Source organism: Tachypleus tridentatus, chromosome 1 (assembly GCF_004210375.1).
Source record: "Tachypleus tridentatus isolate NWPU-2018 chromosome 1, ASM421037v1, whole genome shotgun sequence".
Taxonomy (NCBI): domain Eukaryota; kingdom Metazoa; phylum Arthropoda; class Merostomata; order Xiphosura; family Limulidae; genus Tachypleus; species Tachypleus tridentatus.
In genome coordinates this window covers 85,449,701-85,468,804 of record NC_134825.1, presented here as the reverse complement: position 1 = coordinate 85,468,804, position 19,104 = coordinate 85,449,701, and the positions used below count along the sequence as shown (strand labels likewise).

General features: G+C 35.1%; 1 protein-coding gene and 1 long non-coding RNA gene across 5 annotated transcripts in view; one reads left to right on the top strand and one right to left on the bottom strand.

Moving 5' to 3' along the window:
- The first annotated feature begins 692 nt into the window (after positions 1 to 692).
- On the top strand, positions 693 to 18,634 carry LOC143254300 (uncharacterized). The gene is made up of 2 exons (XR_013030132.1): positions 693 to 1,278; positions 17,456 to 18,634. It is a non-coding gene; the product is annotated as an uncharacterized LOC143254300 (long non-coding RNA).
- The window catches only part of LOC143254287 (inactive tyrosine-protein kinase 7-like), a 77,238-nt gene continuing 73,694 nt past the window's right edge, over positions 15,561 to 19,104 (bottom strand). For 3 of the 4 annotated variants that reach the window (XM_076509230.1, XM_076509214.1, XM_076509223.1), the window contains exons 12-13: positions 18,791 to 19,023; positions 15,561 to 17,979 (exon numbers count right to left, since the gene is read on the bottom strand). In XM_076509230.1, the coding sequence (XP_076365345.1) occupies positions 17,401 to 17,979; positions 18,791 to 19,023 (812 nt within the window). In that variant the 3' untranslated portion in view covers positions 15,561 to 17,400. The remainder of the gene's footprint in view (positions 17,980 to 18,790; positions 19,024 to 19,104) is intronic. The other variant, XM_076509203.1, reaches the window with a different exon arrangement.

The following is a 19,104-nucleotide window of genomic DNA, read 5'->3' as shown; positions in this document are numbered from 1 at the left end:
TAGAAATACTTGTAAATTTCTTCCAAGTTTCTTCTTCAACTGACGATATGCATTGTTATTTTCTTTTCTCTTTACACCTCCAAACTTTGTATTGCAGTTGTCACCGCAATAAGTTACAATTGTTTTGATAAATCATGTTTTTTAGAGTGGACACTAAGCAATTCGTCAAAATTTCTGATGTCACTCCAGAAACCGACTGAAAGTTTTACTTTCACTCCTTCCACTGGCAAACAAATTCGCACGTTGACAAGTATAATTTTGACATCGTTCCGGTTTGAAGCATCTACTCTAAGTGAAACGAATTGGACCTCCCTAAGTCTCTCTTCAATTCTTCTGCTGCTAAAGGAACAATTGCATTCAGAATAATAGCCTCATTCTTCGTTCTGGTAGAACTGAACTTTGGTTTAAATAACTTTGCTATCAGTTTGGAAGAGCAATCATTTGTTTTAAAGCTTATGCTATGGACAACACTGTGATAAACAAAGGTTGCTTCTTTGGCAATTTTTAACGAGTCACTCTTTTCAGGCACAGTTTTTTTTTAAGAACACATCAACTCTTGAACTATGAGCAGCTACTGAGAGACTAGCTGCATGTTTAGCACTTTTTAAATGGTCTTTTAAGTCTGAGCGGCCACTATGTGAAACAGAGAACTCAAATAAACAATACAAACATTTGACTGTTCTCCTTGCCACAATGTTTTTTTTTCAAGAATGGATATTCTTTTTGCAATTCACTGTTGAATGTGCACTTTCTTTTACCAGCTTTGGACATTATGATTAGGATTAATTTCTAAAATAAAAGAATAAAATAATTCAGCATGTACCGTATGACTAATATCATATATACTGTTACAACTAAAACAATCACAAAGCACAAACACTTACTCAAAGAAAGCTTTGTATATGCTACCTCTCGCCGCTTGTGCAGCTGCCGTTACGCGCATACCTCCAATAGCACCCCACTGATGAATCATTACACTTGTACAGGTACGGTATCAGCTGCCTGTGAATTTCGTCTGATGCAATACCTTTGAAAATTTGCAAGCTACAGCACTATGGCTTTCTCTACCCATCAACTAATAAAATGAAAACTCAAAAAATATTTGTTGTAAAGACGAAGTGAGGATTCTATGCCGATTTAAAAATTTTTGTTTATCCCTTTTGGAGTTAATGTCTTTTCATCAAAAATCGGGTCATTCAGGAACAATTCAGTGTCAACCAGGACAAATTAGTAAACCGGACGGGACACCAGGACAGACCGCACAAACCGGAGCGTATGGTAAGCCTATATATATGTATTCACACACACACACATCAAATAGGTCTACTAATCCCTACATAGTCACACACTAATGGTGGTAAAACTGAAGGTTTCTCAGGATACATATTTTATTACAACTGTACAGGAAGATAAAAACAATATAAAATTTTGTTATGTTTTTGAAGTTGTTAGCTAATACAATTTTACAAAAGTAATAAGTGAGAGAGCTACCGATCAATACGTTAACTTGTTAAAATGTGCAATGATTTGTTTAAATTAACAAAAGTTAATAATGATTGAAAAAGTCGTCTTTGAATAAGTGGGTGTTTTGATAACCGCAGTAACAAGAGTACGAATAACCTTTCATATTTAACACTAAGAGAACAAAGTGACGTAAATTCACAAAACCTAACAGTTTGCATGCGTGTATAAGTGTGTTTATTGGGTAATAATAAAAGAAAGTTTCGCACTTCATCCCATTATATCTCGCATAAGGTAAAGTATAGAAAAGGGAAGTTGCACAGGATATTATGTAGATACAAATAATGATGTCGTTGAGAGCCACCTTATTGGACATATGCCCCAGATGTATTTTACAGTGCCTCAAATCGATTTCATGTAAATTTTAGTATATGATACGGTAATTAATTATCTTGAATTCATGAGCATCCGCAGTTGGTGGGAGGCACTTGTCCCCACTTAGAAACTTCTTTATTTGTTCATTCAGCATATGTATATAAATTTTTAGTTCAGTTCACAATTTTACAATACTTCTCCCCTCTGAATGAATTTTTGTAAATGTACATGTTTGAGCTGTAGCTACTTCTTGGGGTCCATAACCCTGCTGCTTATCGGATAGCTAGCGATAAATGCAAATTTCATAGTTGTCGGCCTGGCATGGCCTAGCGCGTTAAGGCGTACGTACGCTTTGTAATCTGAGGGTCGCGGGTTCGCGCCCGAGTCGCGCCAAACATGCTTGCCCTCCCAGTCGTGGGGACGTTATAATGTGACGGTCAATCCCACTATTCGTTGGTAAAAGAGTAGCCCAAGAGTTGGCGGTGGGTGGTGATGACTAGCTGCCTTCCCTCTAGTCTTACACTGCTAAATTAGGGACGGCTAGCACAGATAGCCCTCGAGAAGCTTTGTGCGAAATTCCAAAGAAGCAAACAATCCATAGTTGTCACATGTTGCCATTTGGGGCAATATGGTTACTTTTTCGCATAATTCCATTCTTATAACTAAGCTTCATCTGAATTATTAAACTTTAAGGATATCAATAGTTTCTGATGAGGCTGTAATAGCGAAATGTTAAGTTAGATTATCTTAGGGTCGCGGGTTTGATTCCTCGTCTCACCAAAGATGCTCGTCATTTTAGCCGTGAGGGGGTTATAATGTTACGGGCAATCCAACTATTGGTTGGTAAAATAGTAGCCCAAGAAGAGGCGTAGGTAGTGGTGATGAATAGCTGCTTTCTCTCTAGTCTTATGCTGTTAAACTAGAGACGGCTAGCGAAGATGTAGCGAAATTCAAAATAAACCAATATTAAGCTAATGGAGACACATTTTGAATGTATAAATCGTTATTTTATTTTCCTTAATAGTTATTCACATTTTCTACACACCTCCATAATGCTAATTGATTATGTGGCGTGGTTTCTAGGCTGACTTTCTCCAAATACCATTGTTAAGAACCGTCAGCACATACAAGGACTGAAAGCCTGCACCGTCAGTCTGATCTCCACGATGCATCAACTTAATGTAACAAACACTATGTTTTTCATGCAGAATGCTGCCTCTTCACATATTGGAAATGAGGTGAAACACGTCCAACTAACACGTTAAAAAGTAACATAGTACAAACCACTAACACCACATCATGTAACATACTTATATCGCCACACAAAAATAACGAGATAACACAGCATTGTTGGAGTTCCACATAACCTTCGTCAATCGAAAAGTGCCACTGAGTTTAGAAAATAATTTCTAATATTTAAATTTAAAGAAATAAGATATTCTCCCAAAAGTGGTCTTGTTGTAAAATGTAATCAGCCTAAGCAGTACGCCCAGATGGTCTGAGAAAGGTTTTGATGGCAGCACCAACATACACACAAGCAGCAACTACCAATTACACACAATATTTGTTAAAAGTGTAGACTTTGATCTAGAAGAAACAGAAATTTATGACAACTGGTATCATCAAGGTTTCAACATAAGAAAGTAGAGAGATTCACATCTTTCCGTTTCAAACAAAACACACCATTGATTAAAATTTTATTTGAAAACAAAGAACACTATGACTCTCTGTTTGTCAACGGATGTGTTCTTTATTATAAAACACATAAAATAAAATATCCAGTGCTTCAAATGCCAGAAATTGGGGCACTTGAAACCTTATTGTAATGGTGCATAAGGTGCGCAGGGACGCACGATGTGGAATGCTGCTCTAAGTAGCGTAACGAAATTACATACACCAACTGCCAGGGCCCTCACACATCTAATTATAAAGCTTGCCCCAAATACCAACAAGTGAGAAATAAAGTTGTAAATCTCCTTTTTGCTGCACAACAAACAAATGACGCAGCCCAGAATCGAACACCGTAACGATAGCACATTTTAATGTAAACTTCATCAGTCGCGGTAACTTTTACACAATCTCATTAAAACTCTAGGCATAACATTTTAAAGAAGCTTAAATAAATATTTCTAAAATTTAAAAAAAAGTAGAACTAAAATATGTAACGTGGAAATTAAAGTATGTTCTAAAGTTAAATTTCTTGGTATGACTTTCGACAAAAGGCACACATGGGCAGAGCATATAAAGAAAACATACGAATTTTGACGTTTGGTAAAAATGAAGGATGTAAAGCTAACTCTACCTTACAACCAAAAGTCACTATAAAGATGTTAGATAACACAATAAAAACTAAAATATCAATATAGCAGAATATTGAGATCAGCCCTATGGCTTCCAAGTTACACCAACTTTAGCTATTCATACAAAGTAAGTTTTTGTTTGATTTTGAAGTTACGAATAAAGAAATACAGTGCTATCTATGCGCTGCAAATCAATGGTATCGAAACCAGGATTTTAGTGTTGTAAGTCTGTAAACACACCGTTGTGCCTCTTAGAAGCCACAAAATAAGTAAAATACTTTTATTTAAAAACGACCCCTTTCATTCACATCATTACTAGTGCTCCACACAAAACAATATCCTCGTGCAATATGTACCGCAGCCAAACACAAAATATGTACACACCATGAGCTTCGTTGTTTTATATAACTAATCCCATGTTTCTGCCTTACATCTTGGGCACACAACAGAGAGGTTATTCGGCGTCTTTCCTGTGAAAGTGGGCTTTCACATGGTACTTCCATTTCCCCCACAACATGTTCCACGGCATTGGATTTACAGATCCTCGTTGACTGTAACCATGATTATGAGCCAATAATGTTTGTTGTCAATAGTTGTCGAAATCTTGGATGTCAGCCTCAAACTTTCGTTTCATCATTTCTGTCTTCACTAGAGAATAACTTATATGCTAATGCAGTTATTAAAAACCCACTTGAACAAGTGGCGCGAAGGGGGATACTAGTACTTCTGAACACTCCTAGTTGATGAAAAGTGTTTCCTTTTCAAATCAAACACTTGTCACGAATAACATAATAATAAAACAACAAAAAAAAACCAACAACAACTGAGCTGTAAAAGTTTCTCTGTATATGAAATACGTTTTTAAAAACTCAAGACTTAAAATTATAAATATATTCAAAAATAGGGCATTATATACACAATATATTCAGTTCCGCTTAAAGTTCAATACACATGTCTGTAATGCTGCATTTTTTTGTCTAAAGCTGCAGAATTCGCTATTTGTACTTTGATCATCCAGATGAAACTGAACCCCAGATTGTAGCGTGACCAATGGGAGACCAGCTGTAACAAATTTTTAATAAGTTTAGGGGTTTTAATCTAGAAGGTTTTTTGAATCTTAGGATTTCAATGTCTCAGATACTGGGATTCTGACAGAATTCTGATTTGTGTTATTTTACTTCCTATTTTTTCTCAGTAAAAACTAATTAAACTATCTGTATTCTGTTATCTAACTTAAATTATTAAAAGTAACGTGTACACAGAATGTTACTAAAACGTTAAGGCTTGGCATGGCCAAGCGCGTAAGGCGTGCAAGTCGTAATCCGAGGGTCGAGAGTTCGCGCCCGCGTCGCGCTAAACATGCTCGCCCTCCCAGCCGTGGGGGTGTATAATGTGACGGTCAATCCCACTATTCGTTGGTAAAAGAGTAGCCCAAGAGTTGGCGGTGGGTGGTGATGACTAGCTGCCTTCCCTCTAGTCTTACACTGCTAAATTAGGGACGGCAAGCACAGATAGCCCTCGAGTAGCTTTGTGCGAAATTCCAAAACAAACAAAACAAACAAACTAAAACGTTAAACATCTGCATGAATAACATCAGGAGTTATCAATGACATCTCTCTGATACAGAAAGGGCTAAAGAGTCTCGAAAACCCTGGAATTCTCTTTTATAAAACTCAGAGTTTGAATATCTCAATTAATATATAAGATCCTAGGAATTCTGTGATCCTCGAGATCGCAACTCTCAGATATTTTAATATAACAAAAGTACAGGTGTATGGGGGTCTTATCTCAGGGACCCATACATGGAAAGGAACCCCGAAGTTATGCCTTTTAATCTACTTCTGAGGTTTTTTCATTATTGGACTCCATTTACTGAGTTCTGTCTGGAGCTTTAAAATGACTAATGCCGCCTCTTTACATGTGGATAGCATTTTTTAAAAACATATCTTGAAAATTTGTCTTCAGAAGAGCGGGATTCATATATTATTCTTTTATACGTTAAGATAGATGATAAACAAATATGTGAAACCATAGTTTTATCACCACAAACGTTTGGAAACTGTTTCATTCATGTGCACATGAAGAAAGTCAATTCATAAAAATCATACTATTATCAGTTTATTGGTAATTAGGAGTATAATACTACTATAACTGAAACTAAAACTCACCAGTCATAGATTTATCAATACATCTCAACTTTCAAGGCTTAAAATTGAATTAAGTTTATAAGTATTTTAAAATATGCTTCTCTTGTTGTTGAGAGTTAAGTATGATGGCTTATGTTGATAACCCCCCAGTGGCTCAGCGGCATGTCTGCGGACTTACAACGCTAAAACCAAGTTTCGATACCCGTGGTGGGCAGAGCACAGATAGCCCATTGTGTAGCTTTGTGCTTAACTCAAAACAACAATTATGTTGATAAAATTTGAGTTTTGATAGCCAGTTGTGTAAGATTGTTTGTTTGTTTTTGAAATTCGCACAAAAGCTACTCGAAGGCTATCTGCGCTAGACGTCCCTAATTTAGCAGTGTAAGACTAGAGGGAAGGCGGCTAGTCATCACCACCCACCGCCAACTCTTGGGCTACTCTTTTACAAACGAAAAGTGGGATTGACCGTGACATTATAACGCCCCGACAGCTGAAAGGGCGAGCATGTTTGGCGCGACGGGGATGTGAACTCGCGACCCTCAGATTACGAGTCGCACGTCTTAACGCACTTGGCCATGCCGGGCCGTATGCATGTAATGATAAGAAACTGTTAATTTAGATTCCATGGCGTAACTATAAAGGAAGTTATTAACACTGTTTTAGAGAGAAAGAACTACTACCATATATCTTAAAAAACCTGATTGGTTCTGTAAAATATAGGTCTGTTCAGAATAATAGGATTTCCTGAATTTAATGTTGGTTATTGTCGTGTACTACTTTCTTATTTGCTACGGTTTGTTGGAGCATATTAAGAAAAAGTAATGAGACGCAATCAAAAACACCTTTGGTGGTAATAGTGGGGGGAATGTGCGAAGAGAAAAGACTGATCTTGCGACTTAAAGGAATGAAACCAAAATTCGCAGCGAAGCTGGTAGCTATACTTATAGCACTGATAAGAACTTTACGGTAAATATTCATTCATTAGTTAACTAGACCGCGTATTTTGTTTTATCCGCTATCATGCTTTAAGTGCAATAAAAAACGTTGTTGATTAACACTCCTACGAAAAAAATATTTACATCCACTAAAGTGATTTTGGTGCCTATCAGGCCCCATATATTTTTCCAATAGAAACACAGTGATTTAGCAACATTCATTACAAACAACTTTAGAATGGCTCTGACAAACATTTTTTTTACAATTTGAGCAAACAATTTTCGACTGTCTATCCTTTGATCTCCCGCACAAATGGCATCGTTCTCTTTTTGCCCTCTTTGCAGGCGGTTCACATGAGGTTGTTTTGTCATTATCTAGATTTTGCATTTATTTCAGGAGGCAGGAAGGTTCTTGATTTCCGTATGGTTCCAACAAGTCCTGTTCTTTTTTGTTCGTAGATACTTGGCAAGTGTCATTGTTGTGAAGAAATTATCTGTCGTTATTGTCCTTCCTTTTCCAAGAAATGGCTGACTCAGTTCTCTGACTATTCTTTCTCCTTGATTTGTTTCTGTCGTATTTCCAACCTTTCTAGTATAAATTTGAGCGTTGAGAAGGTAACTTGTCTTTGCATCTGTTAGGCACCAAATCTTTATTCCGTATTTGCCTGGCTTTGTCGGAATGTATGTTCTGAAGCCAACTCTTCCTTTGAAGTTACATAGTTGTTCATCCACTGTCAGGTATTCGCTTGGGTTGTAACTGTTTTTGCAATTTTCAATGAAAAAATTCCAGACTCCAGAGATGGCGGCATCTTTGATTTCTCTATTTCTTTGAGATTGGATGTCAAATCTGATTTTTGAGCACATTTTTTTAAATTTGTCTTGTGTAATCAGTGTTCGCAAAAATGGCAAACCGAATTCGGTTGAAAACATTTCGTCTATCGATGCATTTTTGGATTTGCTTATTCCAAGGAAAAGATTAGCTGCGATCCATTTCCAGAGGTCTTCTTCAAAAATTGGTTCTTTCATGACGGTGTTTGTTCAGTGAATGATCTGTTCCATCATATTATCAGAAATGAAAATTTTGAATGTTTCGAATGGTGTAGAGACTCTTGGAGCAGCTTGCCTTGTAATGCCTGGGTTCCCATTGAATATATTGAGAGCTGCGGTTCTCCTGTTGATCCTTGAAGGTGTTGTTGAATAACTAAAATTCTTATCTGTGGACAAAAGTTCGTTCACTGGCATCGTAGTAAGATCTTCTTGATTAATTTCTTCACTTTCAGAAGGGTACAGCGCGATTTGTTCATCATTTTTGGCTTCAGAAGGATCATCATCACAACTTTCAGAGTAGTCTTCGACATTATCATGTTCACTTTCATCGTCGGATGGTTTTGTCAGTAAATGTACAGCTTCATCAAGAGATATCATTTTTGACACGGTTTGAAGATTTCAGCTCCTAAATATATAGGATTTGTGGATTCTTCTAGAATATTCTAGAAGCTTCAAGGATATTCTAGATTATTCTAAATACTTCTGTAAAGTTTCTAGAATGTTCTAGAACAGGCGTGGGCAAACTAGACAATAATCAGGACCGTCTAAAATTATTGTTGGAGTAGAGTTATTATCCTAAATATCCATCTTTTGAAAAGAAGTTGTAAAATTAATATATTTTTACTATAATTTGCTTTTTTCGGTGGCCCAGGCCTGTTCTAGAATTATTCAGGAAATAAATAAAGTCATTTTTATGTTTTTTGATCTGGGGCCTATTAGGCCCCAAAATACCCTTAATGGATGTTTAAAAATTTTTTTTTAAATATTATTTCGCAAATGTCTGAAAAGTCAAATTATTATTGCTCCTTAAAATATAAAGGGATAGGGCCAGTTAATGGCAATTTCATTTAAATACAAAATTATTAGCCTAATATTAATAACCTTATTCAGTTGCTCTGGGGCCTATTAGGCCCCAATTTTCGTAGGAGTGTTAACAAATGATTGAATATTTGCTGTAAAATTCTTATCAGTGTTACAAATCTGACCACCAATTTTGATTCCATTCCTTTAAGTCGCACAGTCAGTCGTTTTTTGGCCGCACTTTTTACATCTCACGTGTTTCTGATTAGATAAGTTTGCTTCACGTAGCACATGAAGCTTCATTATATTACATTGTTTTAAGTGACCTAGGAGAATCAGGCACACCTGGACATCTACCTCTCTTCTTGGTTATTGATTTGGTTTGTGAATGTCGTGGATGAAGCCTATATTAATTCTCGGTACAATTTGATTCGGTTGCTAGGAAAAACCGTTATTACATCACGAAGCTGCAGTATGCACGTTACATTAGTTCGTTCGTACATGCCATCGCCCTTTTTTAGGCCATGAATGTAGAAAGTAGATTTTTCATGTTTTTTGGTATATACTTCTCTCTCTTTTCGTTCGTTGTCAGGACACTTTTATTCACACAAAATGTTTCACACATACCGATGGAAAGCGTACAGCCCTAATCTTATGTTTTTATATTAAAAACCACTTTTTTAAATACAGAATTAACCCTGTATCTAGCTACCGGTTTGTCCAGTTGTAGACGGTCATAGGTTATGTAAAGAATTAGGTAGATTTAGTGGTGAGAGGTTCTCAGTATATTTTCATCATGTAGAATGACGTTTTTTAGCGTCCTTAAAGATGCTTTTTTTGTTAAGATTTTTGCGGAAGTGATCTACTGATCTATTATGAAATATGTCTGACAACATAGGAATGTTTGTATAATTGTATAAGAACTTTGTGTTTGTGTATCTTGGATCTCCGTGATGATTGAATTTTGTAGTGTCTGTAATATGGGTATGTGTTTTTGGATAAATTTAACCATAAAGGGCAGGCACACTCTACTGCTAGATGTTTGTAATTTTTGTAGATTGTAAACATGTCTTCGGTTGTTTCCAGTTGGATATCGTGTGTAATCCGCTCTTTGCCAGATTTTGTTTCTAATTTCATTTATATTTTTAGTCCAGGTTAGTTTAGTAGTGTAGGATTCAAAATCAAGGATTTTGGGTGATCTGGCTGTCTAAAGAAGAGTTCCGTAAACGTATTCATTTTGGGAGCTGTTTGTTCTTCTTTCTTGATTTTGTAATAATATGGTTTATGTTTTAGGGGCGTTTATCTTGGTTCTCTATTTGTTACACTAGTTTTAAATTACATTTAACCGTGGTTGTTAATTTGTCGCTGCTATGACAGGACTATGGAAGTTCTTACAGATCATCAGCAAGCTGGGAGCAGAAGTAGAAATTTTGATTACATAGTGCCGTTTCATACTTGAAGAATAATATAGGGCTAACTACTACCACCTTCCTATGTGATAAATTAAAGTACTCTGACAAGGTGCTCGACACATTAATTCCAGCTTTTTTGTTGTCTAGAAAGTTGGAGAGCCAGCTAAATAATACTTTCTGTTAGTTTCATTTGAAACATTTGATATTTTAATCCGTGATGACGAGAAAACCCACTTGTAGAGAAAATTATATATGTAAAAAAAGGCTGGTATGAATAGAGAAAGCACTATCTGGAAGAGCGAACAACGTTTCGACCTTCTTCAGTCATCGTTGTTCGCTCCTCTACATAGTGCTTTCTCTACTCATACCAGCCGATTTTTACATATATAATTTGATATTTTAATTCGTTGTACCATACAGTGTCGAATGCTTTTTAAAACTATGGTTTCTGTGAACCTCACTAGATGTTGTTTTTTTTTTTCGTGAATACGTTTTGTATATCAGATAATTTGATTTTAGTTTGAAATAAGTCAAAAGTCTTGAACTGATGACTTTTTCTATCAGTTTTACAATACAACTGGTTAAGCTGATTGTTCACTAGCTTTCTGGTTTATTTGCTGGCATTCCTTCTTTTAAAAATATTTAAATTTGTTTCTTCTCAACGTCGTCATTAGCATCGGTCTTCTCTCTGCCTTGAAACCTTTCTGAAGATACCTTTCTCGTTTCTCCATTCCACAACCTCAAGACTTTAAAATCGTCAAAAGACAATATTTGACCAGCCTCTCTAGCTAAAATTAAAAAAACTCACGTATGTAATAATAAACATATTATCGCAAGCGGGACTAATATATCTGAACACTCCAGTTTAGGAAAGTTTCTCTCTTTGAAAAAATTAAATTTCTGTTACAAGATGTTTCTTTTTCCTTTTAACGTAACGCTAGCTTCCAAGAAATTGGTATATAATCTAATTTTAAGGATAGATTGAACTCATCAACTAGATGGTTATACAATTTTGGTATGCCTTTTTTAACAAGTATACATTATATTTTGTCATGTCATGGAGTATTGTTTTGTCTTTTAATTTTTTTTTTTGCATTTCTGGGATTGTTATTTGTTTAATGAGCTATTGTGTTATGTGTTATTTTGAGTGTTAATACTTCAATGTTGGCTCTTTCTAGGAACTGGAAAAGTAGGTGAGTATAGGATTTTGTCTGTATTAATATAGTTATCAACTTTATTATAAAATAATGCGTCACTGTGGGCTTGTGTGGTGCTTTGTAAGTGTTTTCAAGGTGTTTTTTGAATAGCTCCGCGTTATGTATGTTGGTTTTGTTTGTTTGTTTTTGAATTTCGCGTAAAGCTACACGAGGGCTATCTGCACTAGCTGTCCCTAATTTAGCAGTGTAAGACTAGAGGGAAGGCAGCCAGTCATCACCACCCACCGCCAACTCTTGGGCTACTCTTTTACCAACGAATAGTGGAATTGACCGTAACATTATAACACCCCTACGGCTGAAAGGGCGAACATGTTTGGTGCAACCAGGATTTGAACCAGCGAACCTCAGATTACGAGTCGAACGCCTAACCCACTTGGCCCTGCTGGGCCTTGTTTGTTGGTGTTGTCTTCGGCATTATTGTATTTTAGTGCGGGATATATGTATTTGCACCATTTCTAGTAAATATTTTAAAGGGAGACTAGATATTTTGGGTCTGTGTGTATGTTAAGTTTTTAGGAATATTCATCCTAATTATCGATTTTTATTATTTTCAATTCGTTTCTTATAGTCATTCGAAGTGTATTTAGTCTGGTTGTGAGATCAAGGTTCTGTGTATTCCTATATATTTTTCGTAATTCTCTACGTTCTGTTATTCTACTTTGGTGTTGTGCGTGGGATTTTCGTATTTGGTTGTGATGTGTTGTTGTTGGGATTCATATTTCTGCTGCATTACATAATTGTATGGCAGTAATTATTCATTATAATATGATTTTCGCCACTATTGATAGTTTGTCCGGCAGATTATTATTTAATATTTCCTGGTATTTTACCAAGTTCGCTTTTCTCTTATTAAATTTCGGGGAATTTATTTGTTGATTATAATTTGAACTGAGATTGAAGTCGCACTAAATTGGAAGATGATCCCTAAAGATACACAATATATACACATATCTAAAATATTATTAGTCTTATGTGCATAGCTGTTACACATCGAGGTATTAAATAATTGCCATAGAGTAGGATACTGTCGGTATTCTCCCAAAATTCTTGTAGTTTTCTGTGTATCATGACACTTCCAAGTAATGCATGCTTACTGTCAAGTGTCCTATCTTTATGTGGTTGTGATTTTAGATTACAATTCTTTGCAGTTGGTTCAAATCTAAGTTCTTTCTCGGAGATCAGTATAAGCCAATGATAATAATAGAGCGTTATTTTCTAAGGTTAATACTAGAGATATATACTTTCATTTTCGGAAGTCTGTTTGTTTGTTTTTGAATTTCGCGCAAAACTACTCGAGGGCTATCTGCGCTAGCCGTCCCTAATTTTGCAATGTAAGACTAGAGGTAAGACAGCTACTCATCGCCAACTCTTGGGCTACTCTTTTACCAACGAATAGTGGGATTGACTGTCATATTATAACGCCCCCACGGCTGAAAAGGCGAGCATGTTTGTTGCGACGGGGATGCGAACCCGTGACCCTCAGATTACGAGATGCACGCCTTAACCCACCTGGCCACGTTGTTTAAACGTCCCTTTTCGATGTGTCTTATTTATCAGTCGTGTCTTATAGTGAAGTAAATTTTTATATTAAATTTGTTATGTTTGTACATCAATGTCTCAGTGATTATTCGTAAACCCACTTTGGTACTACTTACATGTTCGATCTCATGCCTCATGGAAGCTAGGCCACCTTGGATGCTGGCATGGAGAACTGTGAAAATATAAGTTGTCACTTTTGATATTATTAGCCTCAATACTTGTGTAAGATATTTCTCTGGAATGTTTATCATTATTATGATAAAATCGTTCTGTTCTGGATTGCTGATTTCTGCAACAAATTCGTGTACTTTACTTTTCAAGACGTTCATAAAATGGTTTGTTTGTTGTTCTCGACTCGGTTTTTGTAATTTATTTCGTTGGTGACTACTGTTGTGTTTGTTTTTGAGATTTGAGTGTTTTTAGGAGTTGGTAAGAGAAGCAACTTTGTTGTAGGTAGTGTTGGCTGGCTGTGTATTTGTTTGAGGTGAGCTTTTTTTGCGTCAGTTTGAACTCTTTGACTTGTGTGTTTTATTCCGTATATTAAATACTTTTATTTTTATGAATGTATTTAGTGCATCTTTTACAGTTAGCACTGTCAAATGTAGCGTTGTACTACTGTGATCGCTTGCATTTTTGCTGGGCCCAGCTTGGCCAAGCGTGTTAAGGCGTGCGACTCGTAATCTGAGGGTCGCAGGTTTGCATCCCCGTCGCGCCAAACATGGTCGTCCTTTCAGCCGTGAGGGCGTTATAACGTTTCAATCAATCCCACTATTCGTTGGTAAAAGAGTAGTCCAAGAGTTGGTGGTGGGTGTTGATGACTAGCTGCCTTCTCTCTAGTCTTACACTACTAAATTAATGACGGCTAGCACAGATAGCCCTCGAGTACCTTTGTGTGAAATTCAAAACAAAGCATTTTTGCTTCTTTAAACAGTGTATCTTTGGTACCATTGTAAGTATGATATCGTTAATTTGTTCTTGTATATTATGGATGTCTTCTGAGAATATCTTTATTACGTTTGCTGTAACTTACGTTCGTTGCGAGATGATTCTTTTTAATTTTTGTGTGTGGAACGTTAATGTCAGTCAATGCGTCTTTGACATTTTCAGTGTCTGTGCTTCTAATAATAAAGACTCTGGCTTATGGGTTGTTTCCAGTAGATGTGTTTTCTTATAGCAAATCCACATCGGGCCATCTACTGTATCCGTCGAAGGGAACTAAACCCAAATATTTTTAGCGTTATAAATACGAAAACTTACCGCTGGCCCACCAGAGGATTCCAGTAGGTGTATCTTTATGATTTCTTGTTGAAAGAATGTTAAGCTATTTGGTATCAGAACGCTTTTCGAGGTCGTCACTGGTATTTGGTTTGAATATTTTAAATTCTTTGTGTAGTTGTAGTTGAAGGATACTTTCGATTAGAATTGCATATTTTGGTGGGGCTTATTATGTTTTGTCCGTCAAGGTGCAATGAGGTTGGATTCATATTCATTTATGTTTTCGTCAGTGTTCTTGTTCGTTTTGTATGTTATCCACATCAGTTTCCAGTGTACTGTCGTCATCCTTATATTCAACATTTGCTTGTAGTTTCTTTGGTGATTTCCTCACTTTATCTCTTTAATGTTGTTTATTTGTATAGTTAGGGTTTAATTCCAAATGGGAAGTTTGTGTGGAGATCCAAACATTTCTTGGTCGGGCTTTTACTTGGTTTTGCTGCAGTAATAACGAAATTAGCATTGACTAACTACCTTCCCTGTAGTCTATCAGTGCTAAATTTTGGATGGCTAACACATATAGACAACTTACTGCTAACTCTTTTACCATTGAATAGTGGGATTGACCATAATGTAATAATGCCCCCATAGCCAAGACCAAGTAAGGGTTGTATTGGCCCTAGGCTTTTTAACTCATAGAGGCCCCCATGAGACAGAGTCTCTATGTGCAATACCTTTATGGTCATAGCTTGAAGGCCCATAATTAATGTGAGGCCCTGGTCTTTGGCCTGGCAAGGCCATGCCTTAATCTGGGGTTGCCCAAAGCTGGAAGGCAAACATTTTTGGCAACGAGATTTGAACCCACAGATTGTAAGTTGAATGCCTTGACAACTATGATAGTATGGTAAAATGTTTTTTTAAAATCAGTTATCAAAATGAATTAAAGTTTTGTTTGTTGTTTACTTCCAAAGAAGATTTATGAATTTAACATGGTATGTAAAAGAGAAATAATTTAAGAACATAAGCATTTTCGATGTAGATTAGTTTTGAACAGGAAACAGATCTTGTACAATTCAGTGTTCACATACTAATGAAAAAATATTCTAAATTTTTGTGTTCGTTACACACATTTATTTATGAATATTACATACTTCAGAAACATTATCAAATACCAATCACAAACTACAGTAACAAAGAAAAAAACTGTGAAAAACACAATAGAAAACACACATTTTCTTTGATTTCTGTGTAAAAATACACAGTATTACTTACTGAAGGAAATAGGAATTTTAAAATCATCTTAAAAATCAAAACTGATATAGTAATTAACATTGGCCTGCTAACCAGACAGACGTTTTGGGTCCTATTGTCTCTTTTTGACTACAGCAATATGACTAAATACTAAAAAAAGTGAAATAAAGCTGTCACTGAATTTATTTTTTAATTACAAGCATGATATTAATTTGGCTCATTGCTGTTTGTATTCTACTTCTATTATTTTATTTTTACTATTTCTTTCTAAAATGTGTAAATATAAAATTAAATATGTCTATAACACTACTAAAAGCTTTCATGATACACAGTGAACGCAATCATTAATATGAAAATTGTGTGTAGTGAGTCCAGACTTAAAAGTTTATGTGAAATATACATATATCTATCTATCTATCTATATATATAAAACCTTCGATGAAATTATGTACATAGCCTTAAAAAAACAGTATAAAACACATTATCTAACACTAACATATAAAACTAGAAAGATGTTAATTTAGCTAAAAGTTTGAAACACATTGCATAATGTCCTGTGTGATAAAACTTCTGTTACAAGAGAATAACTTATCAATTCTGTTAGGCTAAGTAGAAAAGTATTTAAAGTGTAAACAACCTTGACATGATTTTTCTTGTAGGTATATTCATTCAGGAAATCACTAGCTATCATTAACAACAATACCATAAAATATATGTTTCAGGTGTCACAATAAGCAATTTCAAAAAAATAACCAGTATTTTAAATTTACAAGAGATCAAAATTACTTATATATTTTCCAAGTTACTGGAAATAAAAAGTGACATTTCAGGAAACTCATAAGAAAATGACCTAAATGTTTATTGTAGAATGAGCTGTTTTACCTTTTTATGCAATTTAGCATTAATCTTTTGTGCCTATGTTTTTTTCAGTTTGTTAGCAAAACATATGCCAATTTTTAACTTTTGAACAACTTCAGTTGAAATTATAATGTTACATTTGTGAAAAGTATTTTTCAAACTCTTTTTGTTGTGAATGTGAACAACTGTATGAAACAATAAACATGCAGTAATTGAAAGTTATTAAAGTACTTTAAAAAACACACCAAACAAAACAGTAAGGTTTTAATATAAAAAGTACCAAAGCTACCCTAATTTTTATATAAGTATACACTGACTAGCAGGTAACATGAATTTAGTTTTTACTGATTGTTAGATGGTATATTTATTTGTAAGGTAGATATGTGCTGTTCATAACTGGAAAACATTCGTATAATAACATGATGTTTTAAAGAAATACCTTTTCCAGGCTACAGTGAATGTTTTTTTTCTGAACAGTATTATTTAATAAATAAGAAACTTCTCAATAATTACATCCAAACACTGGTTCTTGTAAAATGTAGATGTTGTGTAAAAATTCAAAGATCAAAGTACAAAAATCAACAATATAAAAAATTTAAATGTTTGCTTAAAAAACTCAAATTAAAAAATCAACAAACCTTCAAATTATGACTTTGAATGTTTTATGTCTGATTGTATTCTATTCACACTACAAAAACAAGTTGCTTTATAAAGAATGTGAAGTGATATTATCAACTGGTCACACAAAGCTAGTCTATTTAGCATTTGATAATACAGGAATACTGGTATAGGTGGAAGGTGCTCTCAACTTCATCATTTTATAGTTATGATCTGTTGTTAGCATTTTAGACACTGCTCGCCACATTTATTTCTCCAATTTTTCTTGTTATTTCACTAAAGGAGGGACGAGCATCTGGATCATAGTTCCAGCATGTCTGAAGTAGCTCTGTCAGTATATCAGGAGAAGCTTCTGGCTGGTTCCAAATCAACTGCTGGTCTTGCAACAGCTGCAATATTGCTTCATCTTCTTTATCAACAAAAGGAAGATTTGCTTGTGTAAACATCTCCCAAACAAGCACTGCAAATGACCAAACATCACTCTTTATTGACCAGTTGTCTAAAAGTACAGCTTCTGGGGCAGCCCATCGAAGAGGTACAACTTTATTCTGATAATGACTGTATTCCTGGGCATAGGTGTCTTCAAACAAACTTGGGTTACTTATCTTTACATCTAATCGAGAAGTGACTAGACAGTTTCTGGTTGCTAAGTCCTTGTGCACAAACTGTTTAGAAGATAAATACTCCATTCCTTCTGCCACCTGGTGGCAAATAGCAACAATCTGAGGTGTGGATAGTGGCGGTGGCTTAGGACCTTTACGAGAATTTTCCTTCCTTGTGGCCAACAAGAACTGCTTTAAATCACCCTGAAACAAATGACAAATTTTTTTATTAACAACAGTAATGATTAAAACATTCATAATATTTACTACTCTACTACTGTTTTCTTTTACCAATGAATATTTTCCTATTCAGATGTAAAGAAATATTTATTAGATACTAAGAGAAGAGGAAACATGATTTAACAAAATTTCATATTTTTCTGAAAATACTTGAAACTAAATACAGCAATACTATAACAAATAAACCAACTTTTATAGCAAATAAACCACTAAACACCCCTGTTACTTTTGTAATGGTCAGCATGGATAATTGTCTAATTAGTACTTATTCCTCGCTTACTCAGTTGATAAAAGCATAAGTCTCAAAGCATTATTGTGAACTAAGGGTCCCGAGTTCAAGCCCTTATCATGGCAGATTTCATAAAATCCCAATATGTTATTTTCACAAACAAATTATGGCTGCTTAACCCTTGAAAGCCATCTAAGCTGAGTAAAATAATAAAACAAAACATTTGTAGTAATAGTTTGAGACTTCTAAATTAATTTTTCTCTGTTTAATTGTTTTCTTTACAGTTAATACCTAATTATTTTCTAATCTTCAGCAACTTGTTATTTCTGTAGCACCAAACCTTGTATATTAATATTCTGTATACAAAAATAAATGTATAGGTTACACCAATTTTGATTATTTGATTAAAATCTGTTGAACCTCTTGTTCTGAGTTTCAAGTGTGGTCCCAATGTAATATTTTCTTTTTAAGGTTGCATATTCAGAGCTGGAGTACAGTTCTTGAGCTGAGGTATATTGCTTCCTCACACAGATCTTTGAAACTTACCCAGTCACTGTATTCTATTACCATCATAAAAGGTTCAGCATCCAAGCACACACCTAAGAGTTTTGTCCAATTCTTGTGACTAAGCTTATGAAACATTTCAGTTTCTTTCATGTATGATGAGTAAGAATCTTCGTCCTTTGTTTGCAGTGCTTTCACCATAACAACAGTTTCTGTTTTAAGGTCATCAACAGAACGAGTTTTGGCCAGAAACACTTCCCCATACTTTCCATGTCCTAAGGCAAAGATAAACAAACAAATTCAATAAAATGACTTACCGACATAATTAACAGAATCATTTTTAATGTAATTGTAGT